This window comes from Argopecten irradians, chromosome 6 (assembly GCF_041381155.1).
Source record: "Argopecten irradians isolate NY chromosome 6, Ai_NY, whole genome shotgun sequence".
Taxonomy (NCBI): domain Eukaryota; kingdom Metazoa; phylum Mollusca; class Bivalvia; order Pectinida; family Pectinidae; genus Argopecten; species Argopecten irradians.
In genome coordinates, this window is record NC_091139.1 from 31,571,939 (window position 1) to 31,599,533 (window position 27,595).

Below are 27,595 nucleotides of genomic sequence, written 5' to 3' on the forward strand. Positions count from 1 at the left end.
ATACAGAAATGTCTATAGAGCCAAACGCCCGTGATTTGACTAATAATCGACACGACTCAAACTTCTTGGCAACTGTTAAATAGGAAAATAATTAAATGTGTTTTTTTTTCTCTTCAAAATATTGACTTTGGCATCCATTTCAGGATAATTTCAAGCAAGTTTCAGCTAACTCACACTAGAAGAACTTTTAAAAGTAGTTTAAATTGTGTTTATAAGATGGTGGCTATGCTATGGCAGTCATTTTGGATTTTGGCTCCATTCCACTGGTAGAACTTGAGAAGTTCAAAATTGCGACTGTGGTTGCCATCTTGGATTTCAGATTGAGCCGAAGAATAACAACACTTGATCAGAACTATATCAAAACCATTTCAAGCAAGTTTCAGCTAAATCACGCTGGTAGAACTTAAAGTGAATTGTCGGGCAAAGAAAACCAGTCTAAATGCGTTCATTGGCATTCCAAAAGTTCTCACATATTAATACGACGGCCAAGTTCTGCTTAGTTTCCCAGTTCTGACCATTAAAGTAAGAAAAGTTGAAAGCATTGAAAGCGAGGCTGCGTGGAAATGTAACCACGGACATAGTGAGCCGGGAGGACGTTTTAGAATTTCCATACTTTAAATTTATTTCTTCGTACGCAGACAGATTTTAACGAGAGATTTTATTTTTCCATTTCATAAGAAATTATACTGGATACATTCACACCATTTTTACCGACTTTAGCCATCCTTGCCCGACTGTTCACTTTAAAGTGAATAGTCGGGCAAAGAAAACCAGTCTAATTGCGTTCATTGGCCTTCCAAAAGTTCTCACATATTAATACGACGGTCAAGTTCTGCTTAGTTTCCCAGTTCTGACCATTAAAGTAAGAAAAGTTGAAAGCATTGAAAGCGAGGCTGCGTGGAAATGTAACCACGGACATAGTGAGCCGGGAGGACGTTTTAGAATTTCCATACTTTAAATTTATTTCTTCGTACGCAGACAGATTTTAACGAGAGATTTTATTTTTCCATTTCATAAGAAATTATACTGGATACATTCACACCATTTTTACCGACTTTAGCCATCCTTGCCCGACTGTTCACTTTAAGAAGGTTAAAAAGTGTCTTCAATATGGTGGCCATTTTGGATTTCAGAAAGACCCAAAAATAACATTATGTGGTCAGAACCATTTCATGCAAATATCAACTAAATCATACTAGTATGACTTGAGAATTTTAAAGTGATTTTTTTTCAAGATGGCACTGTTGGCCATCTTGGATTTCAGATTGACCCGAAAAATAACAAAACTTTGTGGGGACTATGTCGGGATTATACATCAAGCAAGTTTCAACAAATGTTTAGCCCACCGTCGTCACCCCTATGTTCTCAAAGCCTATTGTATTTTAGGGAAGATTGGTCATCAAGATGGCCGATAGGGAGCCATATAAAAATTTGATAGTTAGTAAGTGCTGAATGGATCAATCTCAAATTATATGTAAATTTCCTTTCATCCGTCCTCCCGTCCGTAAACAATTCTAGTTTCGGGATATTTAAGTCACCTTGTGTAATATGGTTCCATAGTAACACAGAATCACGAGATTTTTTTTTTCAATGAAATTGCGACGTATTTAATTCATACTTCCAATTTATATAAGATAAATTATCAATACTTTCTGAAAAATACCGTTAAGAAGAAGTGTGTAGAGATAGAAAGATGAACGAGGGATGGGAATACATGAACATCTGATAAATGTGGTCTAACAAATCCAAAGACAACCAAAGACAAAGACTATTTTATGTTCTTTTTATTAAGATCCACTTGTTCACCTCTCGTACAATAAAATTACGTAACACCCACAGGCGTCTGTTACCAGCAATAACATGTAATACCCACAGGGATTGTTTTTCAGAAACACAAGGGGTGATTTGTGAGACAAATATGTAACAAAGTGCTTAATATACTGGACCCAGTGTAACAGCACAGATAACTCCTATTCTGATCTAGCCCTTGGTTTCACTAATGAAATGCTCGGATAGATTAGAATCTTTTGTAATATATCAATAAAACTTTGTCTATAAACTACTTTATAGATCTTGCATACAATATCCAGAAAGAAATTTTTAATTTGCTAATCTAAAGTAGTTTCTGCCTTCTCATTAATTAGTTAATTAGTTAAACCTTTGATCTTGTTAGGTAGGCAATAATTATCTATATACTACAATGAAAAATGTGCAAGTTTGAAATATTTTACACGCAACACCAAAATAAGAAAGGATTACATCTCTGGCACAACTCATTTTGAATATATCTAAAAAGGAAACTGGAACTATGTTTGGGTACTTGATCTGAGTAGATACAATAACAACTATGATATATACAAGAATAACATCGACAGAATGTGTATTGGACATCATGGATCATCTGACACAAATATATTCTATCTAATACATCTCTAAATAACAAAGGTAGTATACCTAAACAGTTCATAACATTTAGATGATTTTACCTTTAAATATCCCAATGCATAAACGTATGAAGAATATACAAGATATCATATAAAATATTTGATTTTCTGTCAACGATAATTCAAATTTTGAAGAAAAAAACAATTCTTGAGTACAATCATAGCCATCTTTACTACAAACAATGTTAACAGATACCTCTAGGGTCCACTTCTGTGTCAATTTGGTAATTTAAAATATTTGGAACTGAATACAAATGCTGATACAAGGGACAAATCTGACAGCATAGACGCAAAATTCAATACATATTTCTATGTCACAATGAAAAATCTTTACCTATCTAGATATAAATGATTAGAATGGTTTCAGATTAAATCAATACAACTATATCTAAGGTGGCAAATTTTGCCTGATAATGAGAATCATTTGTACCTGAGTATTGAATGAGATGAGAATGGTTTATATGTATTCACTTCAAAAGAGTTTATATCAATTTTAAGATGTTTATTTTTTTGAGAACGAATAATTCAACTTACTCTTAAAATAATCTTTAATATTTCAAAAATATCTTTCTACTAGTTTGATAGACTTTTGTTACTCTAACGAACACCAGAGACTATTTATTAATCCAACGATCTCGGTAAAATATGCTGGTGATTTCAAAAGTATGAGATATTTTATATATATTTCCATCAAATGAATCATATACATGGACAATATATATCAAACATTGGACGTCATGCAAGTATAGCAATATTGTGACTAGACATTAATGTGCATTGATTAACCATCATTACAATGTACATCATATGGATCATTAACTAAGAAATGTTCTGCAATACATAAAAGCACAAATTTAATGCTTCAGAAAAGCGCAACATCACTAGAGAATAAAGCTGCTTGGCTCAGCCATTAGCGGCTGTAAAAATGTGTCAAACGAACGGCTCAGAGCAATAAGCACTTCAAATCTGCTTCTAGAGGAAATAAATAAAAATAAGTTTGCAATTTTGATATTAATTTATCTATTTTTATATGAATTTCCAATATCTGATTAACTGAAGGAAACAAACCTCATATACCGTAGACAATTATTTACAAAGAAACATCAAACTCAACATATAAGAGGATGGATAGAACCGTCACTTCAATATGTTATAGTCTATTCTAATCGTTATAGCACTTGAGCAATTATTGTCTGTAATCACAATATAATTAACACAAAGTTTTTTTTTTACATATTCACACCCATACATTAGTTGAATCTGATAAATAAATAAATGAATATACAAATGTAAGGATTGAGACTAATTTAAACTTATTAAAATTAATGGATCACATGCATTTTAAACAAAATGAGTAGTTTAATTTAAAAAAAAAACTGGAATAAATGAACTTAATTTACTCCTCTGATATGGGCTCCTGTGAATTTCCACCACAAAATGATGAAATGTTGAAAACTACGAGGGGAGGTTCCCACAAAATATATTACACACGCGATACGGAATCCCTCAGAGGGGAAGTCCCCACAGAATATATCATACAAGCGATACGGAATCACTCGCAGACATTGACTTTGTATAACTGTAAACAGCTGGTACATGGTACAGCATGTTAACAACACATATGTAACAATAAAACAATTTCAATAACAAATATCACAAATAAATGATAGTATTAAGAACAAATTTTTAAAACAAATGATGTACGTATACCTATAGCAGCATACACAGTACACAGTGACATGTCATCATTACAACTGATTTAAAGGCAGTTTTATTTTGCAATTCACTTTTTTATAATTCATTAACACATTTATCAAACATGCCAGTATTAAAGTATACTTAATAACATCGTCGAAGGTTTCATATAAGGTCATTCTCTAGATCTGAGTGCTGTGGTTTTCATTTGCATCCATGTCCTAAACCTGGCATATCCTTAAATGACTTTACCCCGGGAGTTGTTAATACTTTATGTGAAATAAGCATTAAAGTGAACAGTCGGGCAAGGATGGATAAAGTTGGTAAAAATGGTGTGAATGTATCCAGTATAATTTCTTTTGGAATGGAAAAATAAAAATCTCTCGTCAAAATCTGTCTGCGTACGAAGAAATTAATTTAAAGTATGGAAATTCTAAAACGTCCTCCCGGCTCACTATGTCCGTGGTTACATTTCCACACAGCCTTGCTTTCGATGCTTTCAACTTTTCTTTACTTTAATGGTCAGAACTGGGAAACTAAGCAGAACTTGACCGTCATATTAATATGTGAGAACTTTTGGAAGGCCAATGAACGCATTTAGACTGGTTTTCTTTGCCCGACTATTCACTTTAAGAAATCTCATGGTTACCTAAGTCACTACATATCTAACAAAGCTTTGGTAACCTTGAACAGTTATCATAAAGTACACTAGAAAACTCATATTACACATATTTTAAATCAGAGAGTGATACAGGCAAAATCCATGACTAAATCTTCCTGATGTATCAGTAATAATGACAACATGTCCATCTCTTGATCAACTCTCCTCACAATGCTAACATACACATGCTAGCCACACATGGCTAAAATTATCTATTCACATTGCATAACATTGATAAGTACTAAGCCTGCAATACATTTATATAATAACAGAAATGTTTTACCGGTTTATAACCTTTAAAATACAATTATCATATAGTATATACAATCTTATTACAGTTTACAACTTCAGCATAACTACAACCACATACAGTAGCTTGAACTGAACATTTGTTTATGATTATTTCTCAACTCAGATTTTATTTTTAAAAATCTCACTAATACTAGCATGTAAAAGTGGACATTTTTGATAAATAATTTTCAAACAATCAGCAGTGTGAGAATTTCTGGGCTGTACACTAGCTACTGTAGTCATTAACTATTAGTTTAACAAATTATCAATTTATGAACTTGTTGAAATGGTCATGTGTGGATACATTCGTGAAAATGTAATAAATATAATTCCAACATTACAATACATAATTTGTAATTCGATAACTTAACCTATCTACAGAAATAGTTTATTCATAATCTGTTAGTTTACAAAGCAATCTGATGAATATAAGTTACATGATCCCACATTACCAAAGAGAATGCCATGATTCTAAGTATGTGAAATATACATTACATTCTCAGACATCAGGACAGAATGATCCTCTACTTATTGCTAATAATTACATTCATCACAACATAGAAATAAACCAATAAAAGTATAGCTAATATGTATTGACGATACAACTTGATTTTCCATTTTCAACCTTTTAAAAAAGAATATGGTTTACAGAATCAAAGTCATATGAAACAGGCCCAAATTTTTTGTTTTGAATTCTTGATTGTACTTTTCATTTTGGAGGAAAATAAATATAATTAAAATCAGTGGGACTTAGAAATGGAGCTATGCATGTGAGGGTGGGTGGGTTTCTTTTTATCTTAATACCTGAATTGGTTCAATAATTTCGTTGTTTCTATTAAAGAATAAACTTCAAAGGATTTACTTGAACAGAAGTAATTTACACTTACTAGTAACCATAGACATTTATGGTAAACAAATATCTACTTCAAAATCAGATCAAAGAAAAATCACAAATATGTTGTGACACACAAATTAAAGAGAATGGATTCCTTGTGAGTATAATCAAACCCTGTAATCAATTAACAAAATAAAATTTCATAATCGGTATTATCAACCAGCAAAGAAAAATATGAAACATGATTGTAAAAATTGGGTATCATAATATTATATCACAAAATTTCTCCATGAATTTGCAGTTTTAATTGGAGGTGATTGGAATGTTGTTCTTTAACACAAAGGAATAAAGAAGACACAGGACATTAACATATTTTTTGATTTCCTCTAATATTCTCATGCTTACACAATGTAAATGAATACAAGACGAGAAATGTGATGATGGAAATTAGACATTAGACAAAGTGCCTGTGTGAATATTTATACAGTAAAATGTGTCACAGAAATTGTTCACTGGATAAACATGTTACTTTTGTGACAAAAGGACACATATCAACTGTGGTCAGATCTGCTGACCACGGAATTGTGTTTAGAAATTAAAGAGATCAGAATGATTTTCGATGACAATGCTGTCAGAATAGTTTGTGATGACTTCGGAATCATAATTTATTATAATACATGTACTTATTAAATTCTCCAAAGATTTAATCAATATGACCTCATTTAATTACACCAGTTTGGTTCTCCACTTTAGCCTTATTGGATTACAGTTTGTTTGGCACAACAAACGCCGAGATCCAACACCTTGCTACCATCGGTGAATGGAAATCCGACATCGAGTCAGTCCTTGGAAAACCACAAAAGAAGTCTGCTACACACACAGACTAATATCACAGATAAATTTCATATCTCCACTCTGAACGGCTCATGGATTAGAATTTGTCTCCGTATCTTCAGCTGGTTCTGTAAAATAATAACATTTTATTTCAATAACCCATCACTGAAACTTTACAACTAAAAGAACATGAAACACTTTCAATGTTTACCTAAATACAAACTTCCTTCATATTTCTACCATTTCAATATACAGTAATCAGATCTCTATTCTTAAGACTCTCTACTGTAAAAATTTGTATTGATGAAACTTATGCTATATCCAGGATCTGTTTAGTGGTACATGTCATATTGGGTAGAAATTTCAACAAAATACAGTAATTCTTAATTCAGTTTTCTAATGCATGACATATTGTGTCTATTCAATCAGCATGCAAAACTTAATTTGCGGGTATTAAGTATTTTTTGTTCTGGTCGAGTTAAATACATATTTTTAATCCTAATAACTTACCTGCTTCCTCAGGCTTGGTGAAGCCCATGGCCGCCGCCATTTCATCAAGAGTGTACTGTCCATCATTGTTGACATCATAAGGTTTTAGTTGTTCCTCTGTGGGAATCTCAGGCATATATCCATCCATATCCATTCGTGATATTAGCTCATTACCATCCATGTCCCAGCGACGGTACGCTAATTCCAAATCTACAACAACACAGCAATAACAAACTTTGTTGAAGCTATATAAGATACAGAAATTTTTGATAAGTCCTTAAATTTTATTTTTTTAACGCCCATGCTTTTGAATAAGAGTAGCAAAGTTATGTACCTGCCAGCTGTTTAACTTCAGAACATATCCAAATTATGGTTTGAAAAGTTGAAACATATGTAACAACAAACAATCATCTTCAAACACTTACTTTTTTAAAACCGATATGTATATATACTTCAAAACAAAATGGAATAGTGACAATTCAGGAAGGGACTCGCTAAATGACTAACTAACTAGAGTATTAAGTCTCTACTGCTGCAAGTCCCCATCAATATGCAGCACATATTTTTGTTTCAGATACAATATTTCCCTCCTTGTTAAAATCCATGATGGCCTCTGAATCCAGTTAGCTCAAAAATATACACAACATATCTAGATGGCAAGAGAAATCATCCTACAAACTTACCTACCCCCATTTATTGTTTTACTTCTTTCAATACAAACTTTTCCTTTTTTGGAATTGTTGAAATCCAAAATTTTGAATCTGGATAGCCTATAAAAGTTTCACATGAGGAATAGTCCTAAAAAATGAGAACATACACTAGTCTACATTTCCTTTCACCATAATTATACAAAGAAAAAAAATCCAACAGGCTGATCAAGGGACCTAATTAATCAACAAGATCTTATAATACACCAAACTCCCATTCTCACTTGTCTGATCAGCATACTGTTTTTTACAAATACCATACACATCCATACAGGTGATGGAAATGTATGAACAGCAGAATATAGATTAGTATACAAATGAATCTGTACCTGAATAGTTTTTAATTGAGTCGATCTTCACCAGAGGAAATTTTGTAGGGGTAGGAGATGGTGGTGCTGTAGTACTCACAATGCCTGTACTGACATCTTCTGAAACAAAATCTAAATAATAAGAAGCAGATAAATAAATGCAACATCTTTAATATAAAGTTGGTCAAACATAAATCCTTTATCTGCTGAACTAATTTCATACATGTATATTACCAATGGAAGTTGATAACTGTTAACATGTAATTGGGTACAAGGTATATTACCATCAAGCCTGTCTATAAAGGACACTAAAGCATATCCTTTATACACAAGTGTCCTTTATATAGAGGTTGATTATATAGTAAATTGCACCATATTGGGTCAATGAGTTATAGACAGGTGTCATTTATGTAAGTTTCCTTAAAGCAGGTTTAATTGTATGTAGAAAATGGTAGTATTTTATATTTATTTACCTAATTCTCCTAAAATCTAGAGAACTCGGCCATGAAATATTTTCTGTACACGTCATAGTGTCATAATGACTATATTGTGAGACCATGACTTAACCAGTTATTTAAAATGAAGAATGTCTGGGAAAAAACAATTCTTTTGTGTTCGTTCATACGATATTTATAATTTTGAAGCTAATCTAGAGGATATGTTTGTTCATTAAGGCATGAAAAAAAACTTTCTAAATTACTTTATAAAATTTCCTATCAATAAGCAACAACATTATGCATTTCTTTTACTTCAAAAAAGTATGCATCTTTCATTAGCTTTTCAATGCTTTATGATGCTCTTCCAGCTTATAAACGATCTAGTTAACTTCAAATTATGCTTAAAGACGATCTGGTTAACTTTAAAATATGTTTAAAGACGATCTGGTTAACTTTAAATTATGTTTAAAGACGATCTAGTTAACTTTAAATTATGTTTAAAGACGATCTAGTTAACTTTAAATTATGCTTAAAGACGATCTGGTTAACTTTAAAATATATCAGGTTGATAACAATACATGACAGGACCTTTAGGCTAAGATTTGTGTTCATTGTCTACTAATACCTGTCTCTACTGTTGGTGGAGCTGTTGTTGTAGGGGAGGTAACTGTGTCATTTTGTACAGGGTTTTGGTGTGTGTTGGTAGTTGTTGGTTCGTTTACCACTACCGACGTTGGCTGAGGGGGCTCTGTTTTTGGTACAGGGCTAGTTACTGCAGATTCTACAGGTTCCTTAGATGCTGAAACCCAACAACATCTACATGCAAACACAGATCATGCATAGAAATAAACAAAAACAGACATAAAGCAGCATGGATGAATAAAATTTGTATCGGTATTAGGACCATTCACATTAACCAGATAATTATGTCTGTCAGTATACGTAAGAGATGGAGATTCTCGGAATGGTGCAATTGATTGTATTCAGAATTCCACTAATTATTGATACTTATTTTCACTGAAATTTTGGTTTCCACATCTATGTATTATTAGCTATTATCATGTGCAATGCCAATAGTTTTTGAGGAATCTTTGTGGAATGACAGATACAAGCAGACATAATGATTTCTACAGGGCTCAGAAGCAGGACCCAAAGAAGGATGGCCAAACAGAAACTAACCTTACAGAGTCTATTCCCTTGGTTGAAAAACAAGACTTGGCTATTAAGAATTAGTCCTTTTATCATTTCTCAAAAAGAAATCTTTTGTATGTGCATATGATTTTCTTTTGATGTTTCATCATTCATATCTACTCATAAACTGGAAATATGAAGCATCAATATGGAAATTTATCCATCCATATATGTATCTGGACTAGCATAACATTAAAGAGTCCATGTTGATGGAAAAATAAAACATGCATCAAAGACATAAAAGGAGAGAAAGAGAGAGAGAAAAACACATTCACAGACAACATTGAATAGAAAGCAAGTTAAGAGTAGGAACAAGATAGGTAGGATGATAGGAGATGTCATCTACATTAAATATGTAAGACACATATTTGAATAGGTTCCGAAATGTAAGAGGAATTACACCAGTGTCTCAAGGACCTCATCCCAATGGGAATATAAATAATCATGGCAGTACATGTACTTAAAAAGTTTGGCATGTTACAATTACTTAAGTAAACAAGCTGAAGTGAAGTCTATTGAATATTACCTGGTAATTAACATCCAAAACTTAATCATTACAACAGTCATTTATGTGGACATGGAAAGTCAACTGATCACCATCAAAATGGCCATTCCATTTTTTTAAAAATAAATGTTGTTAATAAATGGTTTTCTCAGTAAACCTCAACATTTTTAAACTTTAAACAACTCCATAATTTTTTTTAAGTTTCGTTGCTTCTTTAAGGAAAATGTATTGTCTTATAAATGGATTACATTTTGTGTCCTTCAGACAAATGCCAAGGTTTATCTTTTGAAAAAAACAACCAAGTACTCATTGTAATGGACACCATTACATAGTCCCCCAAACGCATCCCCAAATGCAACAAATCAAGAATGCAGTTGCACAGTGTATATGAACATCTTTGGAGAATTTTGATGTTCTTTTATATAGGAATTCAGGTTCTCCTAAAATGTACATAACTACATAACTTAGTGATCATGACCCAGGACCTGGCCATGCCTTGTACCTGTGTGTACTGCGCACCCAACTTTTCACTTGATAATTTATGAAAAAAAAGTGTGCACTATACGCGCAAAAATATGGTAAAACAAGGCTATTTTCAGAGGAATTGCTTTGGCAGTTATCATGACTGTATGGCATCCCTTAAAAATTTAAGTTAAAACCCCCATTTACCAATTTTCAATGAATTGCTGACAAAAAATTGAAAACAGGAAGTTGGCCCAGCGACAATCTTTGGTTTCAATCCATGCAGTATTCTAGGAATAGTAGCGATTTATAGGATTTACCTCTATTTCCCTTATTGGGCCCCGCCCCTCCTGCCCCTGGGGGTCAGAGCCAAAGTTTACACATACTCTTTTCCCCTTCCCCCAAGGATGTTTCTGGCCAAATTTGGTTTCAATCCATGCAGAACTCTAGGACAAGTAGCAATTTATAAAATTAATCTCTATTTCCCCTATTGGGTCCCGCCCCTCCTGCCCCCAAGGGGTCAGAGCCAAAAGTTATACAAGCTCTGTTCCCCTTCCCCCAAGGATGTTTCTGGCCAAATTTGGTTTCATTCCATGCAGAACTCTAGGACAAGTAGCGATTTATAGGATTTACCTCTATTTCCCCTATTGGGCAGACGGACGCCGACTGGACGCCGTGGACGACGGACGCCCGCCGCCATGACATAAGCTCATTCCGGCCACTTGTTCCTAAGGTGATGCTCAGAAAAACAACCAATTACATTGTATTTGGACACCATTACATAGTCCCCAAACGCATCCCCAAATGCAACAAATCAAGAAAGAATTTTGATGTTCTTTTATATAGGAATTCAGGTTCTCCTAAAATGTACATAACTACATAACTCGGTGATCATGACCCAGGACCTGGCCATGCCTTGTACCTGCGTATAGTGCGCACCCCAACTTTTCACTTGATAATTTATGAAAAAAAAGTGTGCACTATACGCGCAAAAATATGGTAAAACAAGGCTATTTTCAGAGGACTTGCTTTGGCAGTTATCATGACTGTATGGCATCCCTTAAAAATTTAAGTTAAAACCCCCATTTACCAATTTTCAATGAATTGCTGACGAAAAATTGAAAACAGGAAGTTGGCCCAGCGACAATCTTTGGTTTCAATCCATGCAGTATTCTAGGAATAGTAGCGATTTATAGGATTTACCTCTATTTCCCTTATTGGGCCCCGCCCCTCCTGCCCCTGGGGGTCAGAGCCAAAGTTTATACATACTCTGTTCCCCTTCCCCCAAGGATGTTTCTGGCCAAATTTGGTTTCAATCCATGCAGAACTCTAGGACTAGTAGTGATTTTGGGATTTCCCTCTATTTCCCCTATTGCTCCCCACCCCTCCTGCCCCCAGGGGGTCAGAGCCAAAATTTATATAAACTCTGTTCCCCTTCCCCAAAGGATGTTTCTGGCCAAATTTGATTTCAATCCATGCAGAACTCTAGGACAAGTAGCGATTTATAGGATTTACCTCTATTTCCCCTATTGGGCCCCGCCTCTCCTGCCCCCGGGGGGTCAGAGCCAAAATTTATACAAGCTCTGTTGCCCTTACCCCAAGAATGTTTCTGGCCAAATTTGGTTCCAATCCATGCAGAACTCTAGGACAAGTAGCGATTTATAGGATTTCCCTCTATTTCCCCTATTGGGCACTGCCCCTCCTGCCCCCGAGGGGTCTGAGCCAAAATTTATACAAAATCTGTTCTCCTTCCCCAAGAATGTTTCTGGCCAAATTTGGTTCCAATCCATGCAGAACTCTAGGACAAGTAGTGATTTATAGGATTGACCTCTATTTCCCCTCTTGGGCCCCGCCCCACCTGCCCCCGGGGGGGTCAGAGCCAAAATTTATACAAGCTCTGTTGCCCTTACCCCAAGAATGTTTCTGGCCAAATTTGGTTCCAATCCATGCAGAACTCTAGGACTAGTAGCGATTTATAGGATTTACCTCTATTTCAACTATTGGGGCCCCGCCCCTCCTGTCCCTGAGGGGTCAGAGCCAAAATTTTTACAAACTCTGTTTCCCTTCCCCAAAGGATGTTTCTGGCAAAATTTGGTTAGAATCCATGATGAACTCTAGGACTAGTTGCGATTTAAAGGAAATGGTGATGGACGGACAGACGATGGATGGACGGACGACGGATGCCGCGCCGTGACATAAGCTCACCGGACCTTCGGGCCAGGTGAGCTAAAAACAGGAAGTTAGCCCAGCGGCCATCTTGGAATATCAAAAATATTTATGAAAATGTTTTTATGTTGATCGCCATCCCTTAAAACCCCTGTAGACCAATTTTCATTGAGATCGGAGATTGAAACCTGATGAACAGGAAGTGAGCCAGCGGTAGGAGTGTCACGGTTAACCGAAAATACGGTTAACCGAAAAATTCAACCGTACGGTTCGGTTCGGTACGATAATTCTAAGTTTCGGTTCGGTTCATTAAAAAAATAACTGTCCTATAATACCTGTAATTTACGTGTATAAACTGTATTGCAGATTATTTCATTGAAAAATACGGCGAAGTTGTTTGTCAGAATCCCGAGAAATACACCTATTGACCGACATATATGTGTAACACGTGTGCAAGTTCAGTCATTCAGAAGATCTTTTTTGCTGTCTGCGGACATGATTTTTCACATACATAATATCTAAATGATATATTTCACTAAATGTTTGATATTTTATAATTGATAATTTTTTATTATGTATTTTTCCGATAACATTAATCCCGCAGAATATCGGCTGCTAAATCAAGCCGCCATTGTGTGTTGCCGATTGTAAACAATCGCGTTTCCGTCGGCCAATATTCCGTGAATTAAACCATTTTACGATTGAACATGCACCTGGTACGTAATAATGTTTATCTCTATTATAATTCAAATGCATAATACTTTTTAAAAACACTTTTTCTGGGATAATATCGATGTATTGATTTGCGGTAAAACTTACGATTTTCACATGTCAATCATCACATAATAATGCGTCATGAAGGATACGAGAAAAGTTTTAGTGGCGAAATAATGTATCATAAAGGATACGAGGACATATATCTCTCTGTGACTGATTAATGTGTCAACAGTACTGAAAGAGTTAAAAAGATAAGAAAATGTTCAATTATGTTTTTTAAAGATGTTCCACTGCTGAGAGATCATAAATGATACTCAATATTTGAACAAAAATTGGTATTTAATCGTGTTATATGTCTAATTAAGACACAAAATGATATAAAATAATTAATGAATTTCTTTGCTGCATGCACTTTTAGAACTTCAATGTATATAGGATATAGTGCTGTGGATTATTTTTCAGGGCGCAATAAATTATATGTTTTTAATTAGAAGTGAAATCTTGATAAAGAAAAAAAAACCCATTTGTTTAAGTGATATACCATCTTTAAATCTAAAGCAGAACTTGCTTTTGATAGAAAATAGACTTAAAAAGGGTAATTGAGATTTGCCTGAACCGAACCGAAAAAACCGAAAACCGATCAAAAAAAGTTGAAACCGAAACGAGCTGAAAAAACATGAACCGTGACAGAAGTGAGCCAGCGGCCATCTTGAAATAGCAAAATCTTTATGAAAACATTTGCATGTTGTTCGCCTTTCCTAAATAATCTTATAGACCAATTTTCATTGAGATCGGGGACCGAAACCTGAAAACAGGAAGTGGGCCAGCAGCCATCTTGGAATACCAAAAATCTTCACGAAAATGTTTTCATGATGTTTGCCATCCCTTAAAACCCCCATAGACCAATTTTCGTTGAAATCGAGGACTGAAACCTGAAAACAGGAAGTGTGCCAGCAGCCATCTTGGAATACCAAAATCTTTACAAAAATGTTTGCATGTTGTTCGCCATCCCTTAACACCCCTATATACCAATTTTCGTTGAGATAGAAGACCGAAACCTGAAAACAGGAAGTGGGCCAGCGGCCATCTTTGAATACTAAAATCTTTATGAAAATGTTTGCATGTTGTTCACCATCCCTTAAACCCCTACATACCAATTTTCTTTGAGATCGGAGACTGAGACCTGAAAACAGGAGGTGGGCCAGCAGCCATCTTGGAATACCAAAAATCTTCACGAAAATGTTTTCATGATGTTCGCCATCTCTTATAACCCCCGTAGACTAATTTTCATTAATCGGAGACCGAAACCTGAAAACAGGAAATGGGCCCTGGTGCCCATCTTGGACTTTTGTTTGGGGGACACAATTATTAGCCCTCACCTCAATGAAGCAGATGTCTTATTATCGGAGATTAATAAATGATGATTTTTTGGATTTTCTACAACACTGCTACAACAAAAATGACAGATAGAAATCTACAACTACATGTAGTCTAAAACCTACCAGAGGACTGGTTCATTTTCATCTCCATTGCATGTATGTACATCTTAAGGCTGTCAACCGTGGCCATAAGTTTCACTTGGTTAGCGTGCATAGTCATAAAGTGTTTGGTTACACCACCAAAGTCATGTAGTAGGTCTGCAATGGTCTTGTTTATAGCCTGTAAAACAAAGGAACAAGAGGATCATACCACCAAATCATTAAAGATGCTCCATTGCTGACAAATGGTACATTTTTCACTATCAAAAACAGGAGCAGACGATTTACTTTTTTTCTTCAGTTACAAAAGTTACTTACTTTACACCATTACCACCATTGAAAAGTTTCAGCTTCGAACTTTACTTCAGGTTAAAAATATGAAAAATAATTAATTGCATCCCGAAAAAAATCCATGGCACTATATCCTATATGGAATATAGTATAAGTACTGTTTGCGCATGCACCAAAGGCAAAATAAATTATTTTATATTATTTTTTGTGTTCATTAGACACATATATACACGATTAAACACCAATTATTGTTCAAATGAAGAATGTCATTTATGCTCTGTCGGCAATGGAGCATCTTTAAAGTTAAATACCTTTTAATTTTTTACTTGCCAAGACATTCTTGGCATATTAAATTTGTTTAAATTTCATTATACATAGCCACTCTGTAAGATCGTCTACATCTGTATTGGCTCTCTTGAAGTGTATTTGGGTACAAATGGTCTATAATCTGTATGCGCCCTCTTACCTATATTTGGGTACCAATAGTTTATAATCTGTATGAGAACCCCTTACCTGTATTTGGGCACTGACGGTCTATAATCTGTATGAGCCCCCTTACCTGTATTTGGGCACTGACGGTCTATAATCTGTATGAGCCCCCTTACCTGTATTTGGGCACCGACGGTCTATAATCTGTATGAGCCTCCTAACCTGTATTTGGGGACCGACGGCCTATAATCTGTATGAGCCCCCTTACCTGTATCTGTGTACCAATGGTCTCCAGCTGGTTAGCCCCTTCAGACTGGCCAGTCTTCCCAATGGAGTCATGGTCTTGCTGGACCTTACAATACAATAGATATCATTAAGAGAGGCAATAGAAAAGAGATATAAAACCATTGTTATTTATAAATTATTAAAATTTTAAGAGTCAGTTGAAAAATACTTAATGAGAAACTGAGTAACGAAAACCTAAGTTAGAAATTCTCCCATCATCCATGACACTACGTTCACTGGGACCAAAAATTCTGGGAAACTGAAACATCTTTAAAGTTAATGCCCCGACTACATATAAAATAGGGACAGAATGTAAATGATGGATGGGACTGATGGCATGGGAAACACTATTCTCATCCTCAATCCCACAGCAGCGACGTAACAAATTCCTATGATTTATTGTTCAGTTATCATTACTGTATAAATTAGCACGGTCAATATTTTGCGGTTTCCTATACAGAGCATATTCTCAGAGATAAAATTTCTTGGTTCATTAATTCTTATTGTTGTTTGAGTTGACAAGGATTTTCTGAATTTATTTCGCTAGTGTTAAGAAAATTGCTGATTTCAGTGAAAATGCAAATTTAGTGAAAATAAACAATCCGCGGAACTTAACTGCTATACAATAGGTCATGTCTTTTGTAGCAGGATCTATTTATCATTGCTGGTAGCTATTTTCACTGAATAACAACTACAACATATGGGACATATCATCTACATTAAAGTGCATAGTCGGGCAATGAAAACAAGTATAAATGCGTTCATTGGCCTTCCAAAAGTTCTAACATATCAAAATGACAATCAAATTGTGCTTACTTTGTCCAGTTTAGACCATTGAAATTATGGAAAGCCCCATATAAATTTAACACAGTTCTAAAAATAAATTCTGAAAGCGAGGCTACATGGGAATGTCAACACGGATATAGGCAGCCGGGAGGACGTCTTAGGATTCCTTTACTATAAATTAATTTCTTCGCGTGCAGAGCGATTTTGACAGGATATTTTATTTTTCTATTTCATAAGAAATTATGCTAAATATATTAACACCATTTTAACCGACTTAAGCCTTCTTTTGCCCGACTATTCACTTTAACCAGAGTAAAGCATCCTTTTGAAAGACACCATCACTACTACAGCACAGACCATTCTGGTTCTCTTCTTACACAGGACTTAAAATACATTGTGAACGAGTATTGAACCTTGTGACTCAAATCATCATCTGAGGCTACCAGAGCCAGCACTGTTTTTAACAAACATGATTGAAGATGTGACAATTCTGCAATTTTCCTTTCCAGAAAAGACAATAAGCCAGGTTAGCCCTTTCTTTGTCATTACCTCCTTAAATTGGTCTCTCAATACTTGAACAATGGCAGTGACATTATCCATTTTGGTGAGAAGCGAGTCAAGTGCTGCAGAATCTGCTTCAGTTCTGTTCATAAGGTTCATATCCAATATCTAAAAGAAATATGAAGAAGTTTGTCTTTATTCTAAACTGAAAATACAGATCATGATTTTTTTGATAAAAACTTGCTTTTTGCTTTGATTGAAAAATGGGTTGTATTAATTAGGTTCACCTGTTCATAAATACATGGATGGTGGTGTCTATCAAGTTTGCTATGTGACAGAAATTCTAATTTTCAAATCTTTTAATTATGACAGAAGCCTATGGTTTGCCAGAAATTACTGTTCTCCAAATTTCCTGGAGAACCTACCATTTGGTGGACCATGTTGTACACTTGATCCTCCATCTGACCACTTAACTCTCCACCATTACCCCCTTCTCTTCCTCCAGACGACGGAGTAGGGCTATTCGCTTTCTGTGTCGTCATCTTAAGCACGCTGGTAGCATTCTCCATAAACTTTTCCTAAACACAAATTTATCAACGTATGATTTGAACAAAAATTATGAATAAAGAAATGAATAAGCAAAACTTGTTTTATAAAGAATTCACTTATAAAATTATATTATCTAAAACTGAAAGTTATATTTTTCTGTATGAAGTATTGTTGCAGACAAGCCAACAGGTCAAAGACACAACAAAAATTGCCAGAGATCCTACACCAAAACCTTCAGTACTGACAAAAGCCCAACGTGCACCTAAAACTTGTATAAGATGAGTCTACGAGTGTGGGGCTAGTAAAGGAATGTCAGACACCCTACTAACTCTGCTACATGGACCTCTTTAACAGACAGATATACAATACCTGACATTAAATGTTTTTTTCTTCTTTGGTCTAACGATTTTTCTCTTTGCCCAGAGGCAGACCTACCTGTCTGTGCGAGACTTCTTGCTGTAACATATCTATCTTGCTCCACAAGGAACTGTTTACAAAAGCCAGTGTCTGAGACATGGCACTGAATTTCTGAAAAAAAGGAAAATCAACTTTGTGAATAATAAAATTGTATACATAGTGGACAGTCCTCAGTATGCAACCATATCATATGAAATAGAAATGCATTGTTATATATTATTATCCCAATTTATTGCCCATTATTGTTATTATCGTATGATATTCATTCTTACTACTTTAACATTTTCTTTGTATTAAATAGGTGGAAAGGTGAAATGCTATCCCTCTAATCTGTCCCAAACAGAAACGTTAATTTAGTTATTAAACCTACAGGACATAGCGGAAGGAACACAATAGCAAAGAAATATGTCAAGAATGATCTTATCTGGTATTACTTACATCCAATGTATCCTGCTGAAACTCCGGGTCTATACTGGGGGAATCTCCAGGTGCTGTGGTGGGTGTGACTTTATTCACCTGTGAATATGATATTATAGTAATTCAATTGAAACCTGGATATTGTAATAAGGAGAGAAATATCAAACACAGTCAATTAATGGCTAATGAAATTTTAACATAACTGATTACATATGCTGTAATGGGTTCTAATAGAAACTATAGAATTATGATTAGATTCTATTAATTGCTAATAGAATTATTCAGGTTCTTCTATGCACTCTTTACTTAATTAATTACACTTACAGATTCCATCAGTGTCTGAAGTTCTGTCTCTGTTTTCTTCTGGAACTCAAGCAACTCATCTATTGTGGTCTGCATTGATTTTACATTCACTCCCAGCTTTGCTACAGTCTGTCAACAAAATAGCAAAGTGTTAATTAGAGTTATTGGATAGGGGAACTGCATTAACACAGTGCTATATTAATTAAGCTATATACTTAGTCTAGGTTGACTTGATGATGCCTACAGAATAATGCTACATTGCAGTTGATACCGGGGTACTTCTGATTGTGTGATTATAAACTCATATTTATTTTCGTATTTTTTCACCTTAACGTTTTATTTTAGCCAAAAGGTAATATCAATAGAATGAGTCTGTACAATACAGGTTCCTAAACAACAGATTACCTTGTATACACTGATTATGGTCACCAGTACTTACTGACACTACTACAGGAACTTTCATTGCGATCTGTTTTATTTCTGGAGCTGCTTTCAGTCCCTCTTGTAAGGATTCTGTTGTCATTGATAATATGTGAATCTACAAATACAAGAATTTAAAATTCTATATAAACAATCGCCATATCTATAACCATTTTTAGATCCGTTTACATAAGGTAAGTTGGTCAGCATTAAGGATGTGGGTGAGGACAGCATTCATATAAGTTAAAAAGAAAATATAACTTTTCCTACTTAGTTTTATTTGTCCAGTATTAGTTTACATGAGATTTTACCTTATTTGTGATGTTTGTCAGCCTCTGGTTCATTCGTGCCATTTCTGTATCATCACCAGCCTTGATCCCTTGCATTGTTTGGTTAACAGTCTGGACCTTGTTCCGTAGATCTTGATAATCTCCCAAACCATTTGTGTTTCTTGATTCAACTAAAATTTACATTTTAACATAGTAAGTTCATACACAATAGATTACCCCAATTATAAGTATTTAACGATATCTTTGTAGACAGATATGTAGTCATGATTTTAGTTTAAACAGTAATAAAGTGATCTAATGATGACAATGTAAAATTTTGTTTTATCATCGAATGTAAAAATGCCGCCAAGACACATATAAAATAATTTACATTCATAATCAAGGTATCGTACATCGGAAAGACCCATTTAAATCTTTGTCATACAGGAGCAGAACACAGAAAGTTTAGTGACTGATGTTCAATTGAGTGACTAATTATATATTCAGCCCTTTTGTTTTAAATTTCATTTCTTATATGTTGATTCTAAACAGTGTCACAAAACTTATGTTTATTATTTGTTATTGGTTTAGGATATATGTTTCATGTTCTATCATTGGTAAGTGCTACATAACATTTAATAAGAATAAGCACTAATATAAATTAAAATATCCATTAGAACTTTCCAGTTAAATTTTATCTTTGTTTATATTACGATCACTTTAATGCAATATATTAATAACTGAATACCTGAGAATATTTTGTCTCTCATTTCATCCAGGTCACGTTTCATTTGAAAATGCATCCATAAAAGAGCCACACATGCTAGTAGGCAAGTGCCAACCAGAAAAATGCCAAATACTGTTACACATGAACAGCCTGCTGAACCGTGTCCTTTGCTGTTAAATGCATGTGAAATTCAAGTAATTAACATCATCATGTCCACATTCATCTGACGACCTAATTAATATTGTAGTAGGTTAGCACATCGCAGTGCATGACTTTTCTATAGAATAATTCTTAGAATGTCAGTTATATTTATAATTTTTCGTATATCAAAAGTTTATTCATATTATCTTAATTTTATCAACATTAAATAACTGGCTCAATGAACCTATGACAATCAAATATAATCATTTGCTTATGATAAGCAACAAATCAAACAATTTATTTGATGATCAATCGGGTTGTTTCGACATTCGTTAAAACTGATAAATAAGTATTATATATGTGATTTTGATAATCTAACGTTTAATTGTTGTATTTATCACTATAAACTTACTTCCGCATGAAAGATTTTTGGGCCGAAAGACTGAATTCGTCAATTTCTGACGACTCGCTGTCAGATCGCAGGAGCTCATGACCACTTTTGGATTTCCGTCGTGTTTTGACGTTACCAACCAAAGCATCGAGTTCTCGACGCTTCTTCATCCTTTTGGATGGTTTGAATTCAACATTAATTTTACTTTGTTGATCCAGCATTGGCGGATCAATATGAAAATCCCCCGAACTGCTGTTTCCAAAGTGTCAATGTTCTCGTCCCCAAACCGGAAGTGACAAGCCAAGAACGACTCTACGAGACGAATATATATCTGTCTTCTGATTGGCTGTTATATCATTATAATGTGTGATACTTGCATGATTGATTAGCCACGTGTGAAGAAACGTAAACAAATTTCCACTAAAAAGAATCTATTAGTTTCAAATTTTTCATTTATTATGTTGTATTAAAAATGTAACAACTTAAAATATTTGTTTAAAAAACTGCATACATACATTTGTTTATCTTCAAAGATTGTCTTTTAAAAATAAAGTTTTATTGCATAACACATTTCAGACCCAGCATAACAGAAATGTTAGTACATTTCTTTTTTTTTTAATTTTCATAATTATATAGAAACTTCGGACCATGTCACTCTTCATAATACTACATCAGTCACTGAACTTTTCCCCGTTTGCCCCATATGTTATCGATATAACAGCGTTTTAACCCATTTGTGAATTATTACTAATAATTTTAACCCATTTATAAATTTTGTTTCAAAATTTCTGTATATATATATCAGCCCCTGCGATATAATCACTGTCCACCTGTGCATGAATACTGCTCACCTGTCAATCTCGCCCTAGCTACCTTCTCGGTGAACTTTCACCTCTTATTCCATACGCTGCCTATTGGTCATAAGCAGGTGTGATAGCCCGAGAATTCATTCTCACAGATTGTCCCGAAGCAGAAAGACCGCTCAAAAACCCTCCCTACCCACCCTAAATTTCTAATTTTGGCTATGTTATGTGGCTTTATATATCTACATGACGTAATAAATATTTTCATTGTATATCTGTTACAGTCATAGGTGATAAATATGCATTTTTTACATAATTATTTAATCATGCTCAGTTAAATTGCATAACTTGCATGAGTGCTTGATGATTTTTTTATGCATGTCAGACAATTCTGCTAGATGTATATAATGTATGATGTGATGTGTTGATGGTTGATTTTGCTTGCTTGTGAAGCTGTGTATTTTGCCTTAGATTGTAAAGCTGTGCTTGCCTGAAATTGCTTATATATGTAGCCCTTTCACCCCTTATTATATGGGGTGAAACAGCATTTATTTATTTATATATGTTTGTAATAAAATAGCCAAAACTAGATACTTTAGTTTGTGATATATAAAGGGAGGTAATTTGTGAATTATTACTAATGATTCACAAATGGGTAAAACACAAACACTGTTATATAATATAACTTCAAATATTGCCCTGTGGTCTAGCTTATGTAAATAATATATCATTAACATTTCTCTGAAAAGTTATTGAGGTGATATGAGATTAAATATGAATCCTGCATGCAACTGTGACTATTTATATGGATCATAATTAATTACTGTACATATATACATTGTAGTAAAGTATGTCAAAATGGCATGCAGGCTAATATACATGACGTTGCCGCTGTATTTGTGTATTGAAAAAATATTGCTTTTCTACAGAAGATAGTAAGATATATAGGTCTACTTTTAATGTTGAAACAATTAAGGTGTAGAAATGAAGATGACATTTATAGCTTCTCTTGAAAAGAATTTCAAAGACTTGACATAATTAAGAAATTTAATATATATAATTTTTAAGTTAACATTATATTACACGTATTGGTGTATATGTATTATATCCCCTGATATCGAGTTATTTCGCTTGTGTAATATTTTTGCATATGTCACTTGTGTAACATGACCTGGAGCAATTTTCATTGGCAGGAAATTCATTGTGACGTCAGACAGAAACAATAAAATGACGTCAGGAAAATGACAGGATTATGAGGATGGCAGGACAAAATGGCTGCCTCTGCTGGGTTTTCGGGGTACATTTTGACATGAAATTCTTTGTTATGTAGGTATTTGTAGTTATGTGATAAAAAGTATCTTACATGAGTGTTCCTTTCATATGAAATTTTATCAAACTCGTCTCAAAGGTTTAATTTTTGCTCGCCAAATCTCACAAAAATAAAAACTTCTTTAAATCTTTTCATAAAATCTCCTATGAAATGAACACTCATGTAAGATCCTATATTTAGCTGATATATACCTATGCAGTATATGTCCTAGCTTAATCTGCCATTATTGATACTCTCAGCTGTACACAGGTAAGACTTGAAATTGATTTTCCACCATAATACCAGTATGTTATCAGTACCATGTCAGACAATGTTTGTTCTAGTTTCACTTGTCTTATTGTATCTGATCGATTTCCTTGCAGTTGTATATAAACCACATTACTGTTCAATAACTTTCAGAACACTTTTCTACAATCCCTTCATAAAACACACACATACCGGTATATATATATAAAATGAACTTCACCCAACTCTGTTTGTTCTGATTAAGAGTAAACATGGATCATTATGTCAAAGAACATCAGTCCGTTGGAACCTAACGAATATAGATGTCAAAAACTTAACAAATTCTGGTAAAATTCAAACACCAAGTCTGCTGCTATGAAAACATTATGTGTAATATTTGCGAGTAAGACAAGCAGTTGATATCACATATAATATTCAGGTCCTATCTGTTTCAATTTGAATATTTTTTCATTTACCAGGTATGAATATTTTGAATATTTGATAGAGTTGTATAGAGACTGTTGTTGTCCTGGAGAAATATTTACTCCTGGAATTCAATATATATATAATGGATTGTTACTTTAATTGAACTAAGAAGAGTTAAAATGTGTCTTCAGGGGTGAATTATTGAAACTTGTGTGTGATTTTAAAATGTCTCAATGGAAGAGGCAAATTCAACAAAATCACATTAGTGTTTAATAGTCTTTATCAATCTTGTCTTCATTCAGTTGGCATCCACATCCCAAACCTGCTATATTCCGGATTTGCATATTACAGAGTTATCTGCACTTGCGGATAGGTATTGATTGTGACGTCATGTTTTTGTGAGCGTAACGTCATACTTTTCGAAGAAAATGACGTGAATTGCGCTCACAAAATAATGACATAACAATCGATTCCTACCCGCAAGTGCAGATAACTCTGTAATATGCAAAGACAGAATATAACTAAATGAAGTTTCAAAAGACATAACCAAAGTGACAACTGTATTTTCACAATTCTATTATTTTATGAAGTCATAATAAATACTTTGATGTAATGATCTCAGAAAATACAACTTCAAAGATCTTGAGTTTTTTATGAGGGAACCAGCAGAGACAGTTCTGGATAGGGGTTCTACATAGAGAAATGGACAAATCAAGGGTCAAGATGGAGTTCTAGATTAGGGTTCTACAGGTGGTCTATAGACAGAGGATTTGATAAATGTCATCATAAGGAACTGGATCTAGACAGAGGTCTGTGTTGCGTAGATCAGGGCCGTGCCTACTACACAGAGCTGTTAAAGTTGGTGGTCTAGATGGATGTCAGGACTTTAATCAAAATATGAAATAAGAAGTCTGTTTTGGGTAGAGGGTCGAAACAGAGGTCTGGGTACGGGATCTATTTATAAACAGATGTCTGGGTGGAGAGGTCTTTCCTGAGTAGGGAGTCTAGACCAAGGTCTCGAGTGGGGGTCTACACAGAGGTCTGTCCTGATAGGGGTCCGGCAGAGGTCAGTCCTGATAGGGGTCCAACAGAGGTCAGTCCTGATAGGGGTCCATCAGAGGTCAGTCCTGATAGGGGTCCGACAGAAGTCAGTCCTGATAGGGGTCCGACAGAGGTCAGTCCTGATAGGGGTCCGACAGAGGTCAGTCCTGATAGGGGTCCGACAGAGGTCAGTCCTGGGTAAGGGAAGGAGATCTGGATAGTGATCTCGAGTTCTGGTGTGAGGGTTTAAACAAAGGTTCATTCTGACAGGAGTCTAGTACGAGGTCTGTCCCGATACCTACATGGGGAAATGTAGCTGCGATGACGTAGCTCTGAACGATGGACGGATGATTTCTGCCAGGAACGGAGTGTAGGCAGGGTATGATTATTCGTTCTAGAGGAAATGGCCTGGTCTGTATATAGACAGAGTTCTGCATGAGAGAAGATAAGGAAATGGATTGTGGGGGGAGGGGGATGAGGTAGGGGGTGAGACTCTTGTGATGAAGGACTAATATTGGACAATCAGTCTATAGACTTATATCACCCATACAAAAGCTTGTTATAACTGCTACTTACTGTCTAGTAGTTTTTGTTTGAGATCTGCCACTTGACCCGATAGCCAGAAAGAAATGACCATAAGGACAGACACTGCACAGATCAATAACAGCACAAAAAACATCTTTAAGAAAGCCCATAAGTTACACAGGCTCGTGTCTGAATCAAAACTCTTCTTCCTGAAAATACATGTAATCATTGCAAATTATATAGCTATATATAGTCGGTCAACAAAAAAAGAGTATACTAAACAAATGTACTAATTTGTAGTGAGTTTACAATGACAAATATTTTTTTTTTATTATTTGATATATGGCCTTCAGTCACAGGTGAAAGTGGTGCAAGACCAATTTTCAACATTGTTGTGTCATGTTATATATAACTCGAGATCTGTATTTGATAAAAATCAAAAACACTGACAGGTAGAACTAACGTTGTTCTTTTACAGTATTATAGTTATTTTTTATTTGTTTTCATACTAAATCCAACTCTCCGATTGGCAGATTATTTTCCTTCATATACTATGGAGAAAAAATTCAAGAATAGCGTGAAAATTTGACGTAATCATGACGTCACAATAGGGGTATGAATTTCGTTTGCAAACTTTTGTGAGAATCGGATTCACAGTTTGCAAACAAAAATTTTTTCATACCCCTATGAAGTTAAAAAATAGAAACATCAATAATGCTTAAATGAAGGTTAATAAAGATCGAGTCATCAATTTATTTTTTTAGTTTTAAGCCCGAAAATTTAATTACCGGTATTACTATATATATAGCTTGACCTAGCTGACATGTCATTTTTTTTTTTTTTTTCTTAAGATTTTTGACACATTGTTCCTGGTGCTGAAACCAAGGTAATTTGATAACCATATAAGCTTATATGTCATATGTATTTTGAAATGTCAAAAAACATAGGTCAACCTGGGGAAAACTAACCGGTTGAGCTAGCTTGGCAATACTGAATAAATTTAATTAGAAGATTAACTGATAATTACTATAATCTAATTATATAATATAATTTATGTTAGTATTGATTTTTTCTTCTTAAATATTTTCAAATGGTTCATTGGATTATTATGTATAGTTACATTCATTTTTGTGCTTTTAAAAACAAATACACAAACAAAGAGTCCTGTAATAATAATAAGATACAATGTAACACAATGCTTACAATTAATGTTTTACTGTGAAATATACACATACAAAAATGTACAAAGTATAACTTTGTTCACAGAAGTTTGACATTCTGTCAATTAATAGATAGTATACATATATATAAAAAAATACCCCTATATATACTATATAAAAGTATATAGGGGTATTTTTTATATATGTATACTATATATCTGTATATTATTGACAGAACGTCAAATTCCTGTGCTTTGTTTATATAACTTTTCTATTGTTTAGCTTTCAAACATATGGTGTTTAGACGCCTACACGTCAACTTATTTAGATCGGTAGGCCCCGGGGTAAAATGTTTGTTAGCTTTATATAGCCATAGTCGTGTCAATCAAGTGAAACACAATCACAACAATCGTATAAAGATATAACTGATAGTATCTATTCTAACACTGTACAACAATACAACTATCTTGATAAGAATTATAACTTCAGCGACGTACTAAGAAATCAATAATTGTATCGCACTGTGGCCAGCTGGGCTTCAGATCGCTAGTGTAGGTCATTAAAGAAAGCGAGTGAATGGTGTTATGGACGAAACTTACTTTTTCGGCCTTTTCCCCTTCAATGGGGGTAAATTAAGCAGTTCTGGGTCGCTATCCGACGAGTCTCCAAGTAAATTCATCATGATATCTTGACTAGTTCCCCCGTTTCTCTTCATTTCACTAGTTAATAGACATATAATTCCACAGAGCGGTCGATAATCTACAAAAAACAATTGCTGCACACGTTGTCAAAAATGTTCCTCTCCCGAAATCTGTTCAGGAAGTTTTCCAGTGACGTCACGAGGTCATAGGGGATCAGAGATTTTGGGGGTTTTGAGTCAAAGTTTGTAGGACTCATTTTGAGTTCATATCTAAACATCTCTGTGGATAAGATAGACTT

At 34.5% G+C, this 27,595-nt stretch overlaps 1 protein-coding gene across 7 annotated transcripts; it reads right to left on the reverse strand.

The window, feature by feature from the left end:
* Positions 1–1,768: 1,768 nt before the first annotated feature.
* On the reverse strand, positions 1,769–27,491 carry LOC138325639 (EF-hand calcium-binding domain-containing protein 14-like). Of its 7 annotated transcripts, none has more exons than XM_069271433.1 (15): positions 27,256–27,491; positions 25,548–25,705; positions 19,930–20,078; positions 19,638–19,736; positions 19,220–19,327; positions 18,917–18,994; positions 18,497–18,589; positions 17,938–18,090; positions 17,561–17,680; positions 16,209–16,292; positions 15,245–15,401; positions 9,327–9,500; positions 8,286–8,396; positions 7,271–7,459; positions 1,769–6,888 (listed from the first exon to the last, which is right to left on the reverse strand). In XM_069271433.1, the coding sequence occupies exons 1-15, from the start codon at positions 27,369–27,371 to the stop codon at positions 6,851–6,853; spliced, it is 1,827 nt and encodes a 608-aa protein (XP_069127534.1). In that variant the 5' UTR covers positions 27,372–27,491; the 3' UTR covers positions 1,769–6,850. The 7 variants fall into 7 exon arrangements, with proteins under 7 accessions (XP_069127534.1, XP_069127531.1, XP_069127533.1 ...); XM_069271430.1 differs by lacking the exons at positions 25,548–25,705; positions 27,256–27,491 and adding exons at positions 20,636–20,784; positions 21,168–21,635; XM_069271432.1 differs by lacking the exons at positions 25,548–25,705; positions 27,256–27,491 and adding exons at positions 20,636–20,784; positions 21,168–21,634 and having other exon boundaries at positions 8,286–8,381.
* Between the last annotated feature and the right edge of the window lie 104 nt (positions 27,492–27,595).

Bases quoted from the DNA above. Each gene is read 5' to 3' on its own strand.
- LOC138325639 (XM_069271430.1), bottom strand. From the start codon at position 21,367: ATGCTGGATCAACAAAGTAAAATTAATGTTGAATTCAAACCATCCAAA. The intron at 20,785-21,167 runs GTAAGTTTATAG...TGCATTTAACAG, and splicing joins CAAAAATCTTTCATGCGGAA to CAAAGGACACGGTTCAGCAG. The intron at 19,737-19,929 runs GTAAAATCTCAT...TTGTATTTGTAG, and splicing joins TGACAAACATCACAAATAAG to ATTCACATATTATCAATGAC.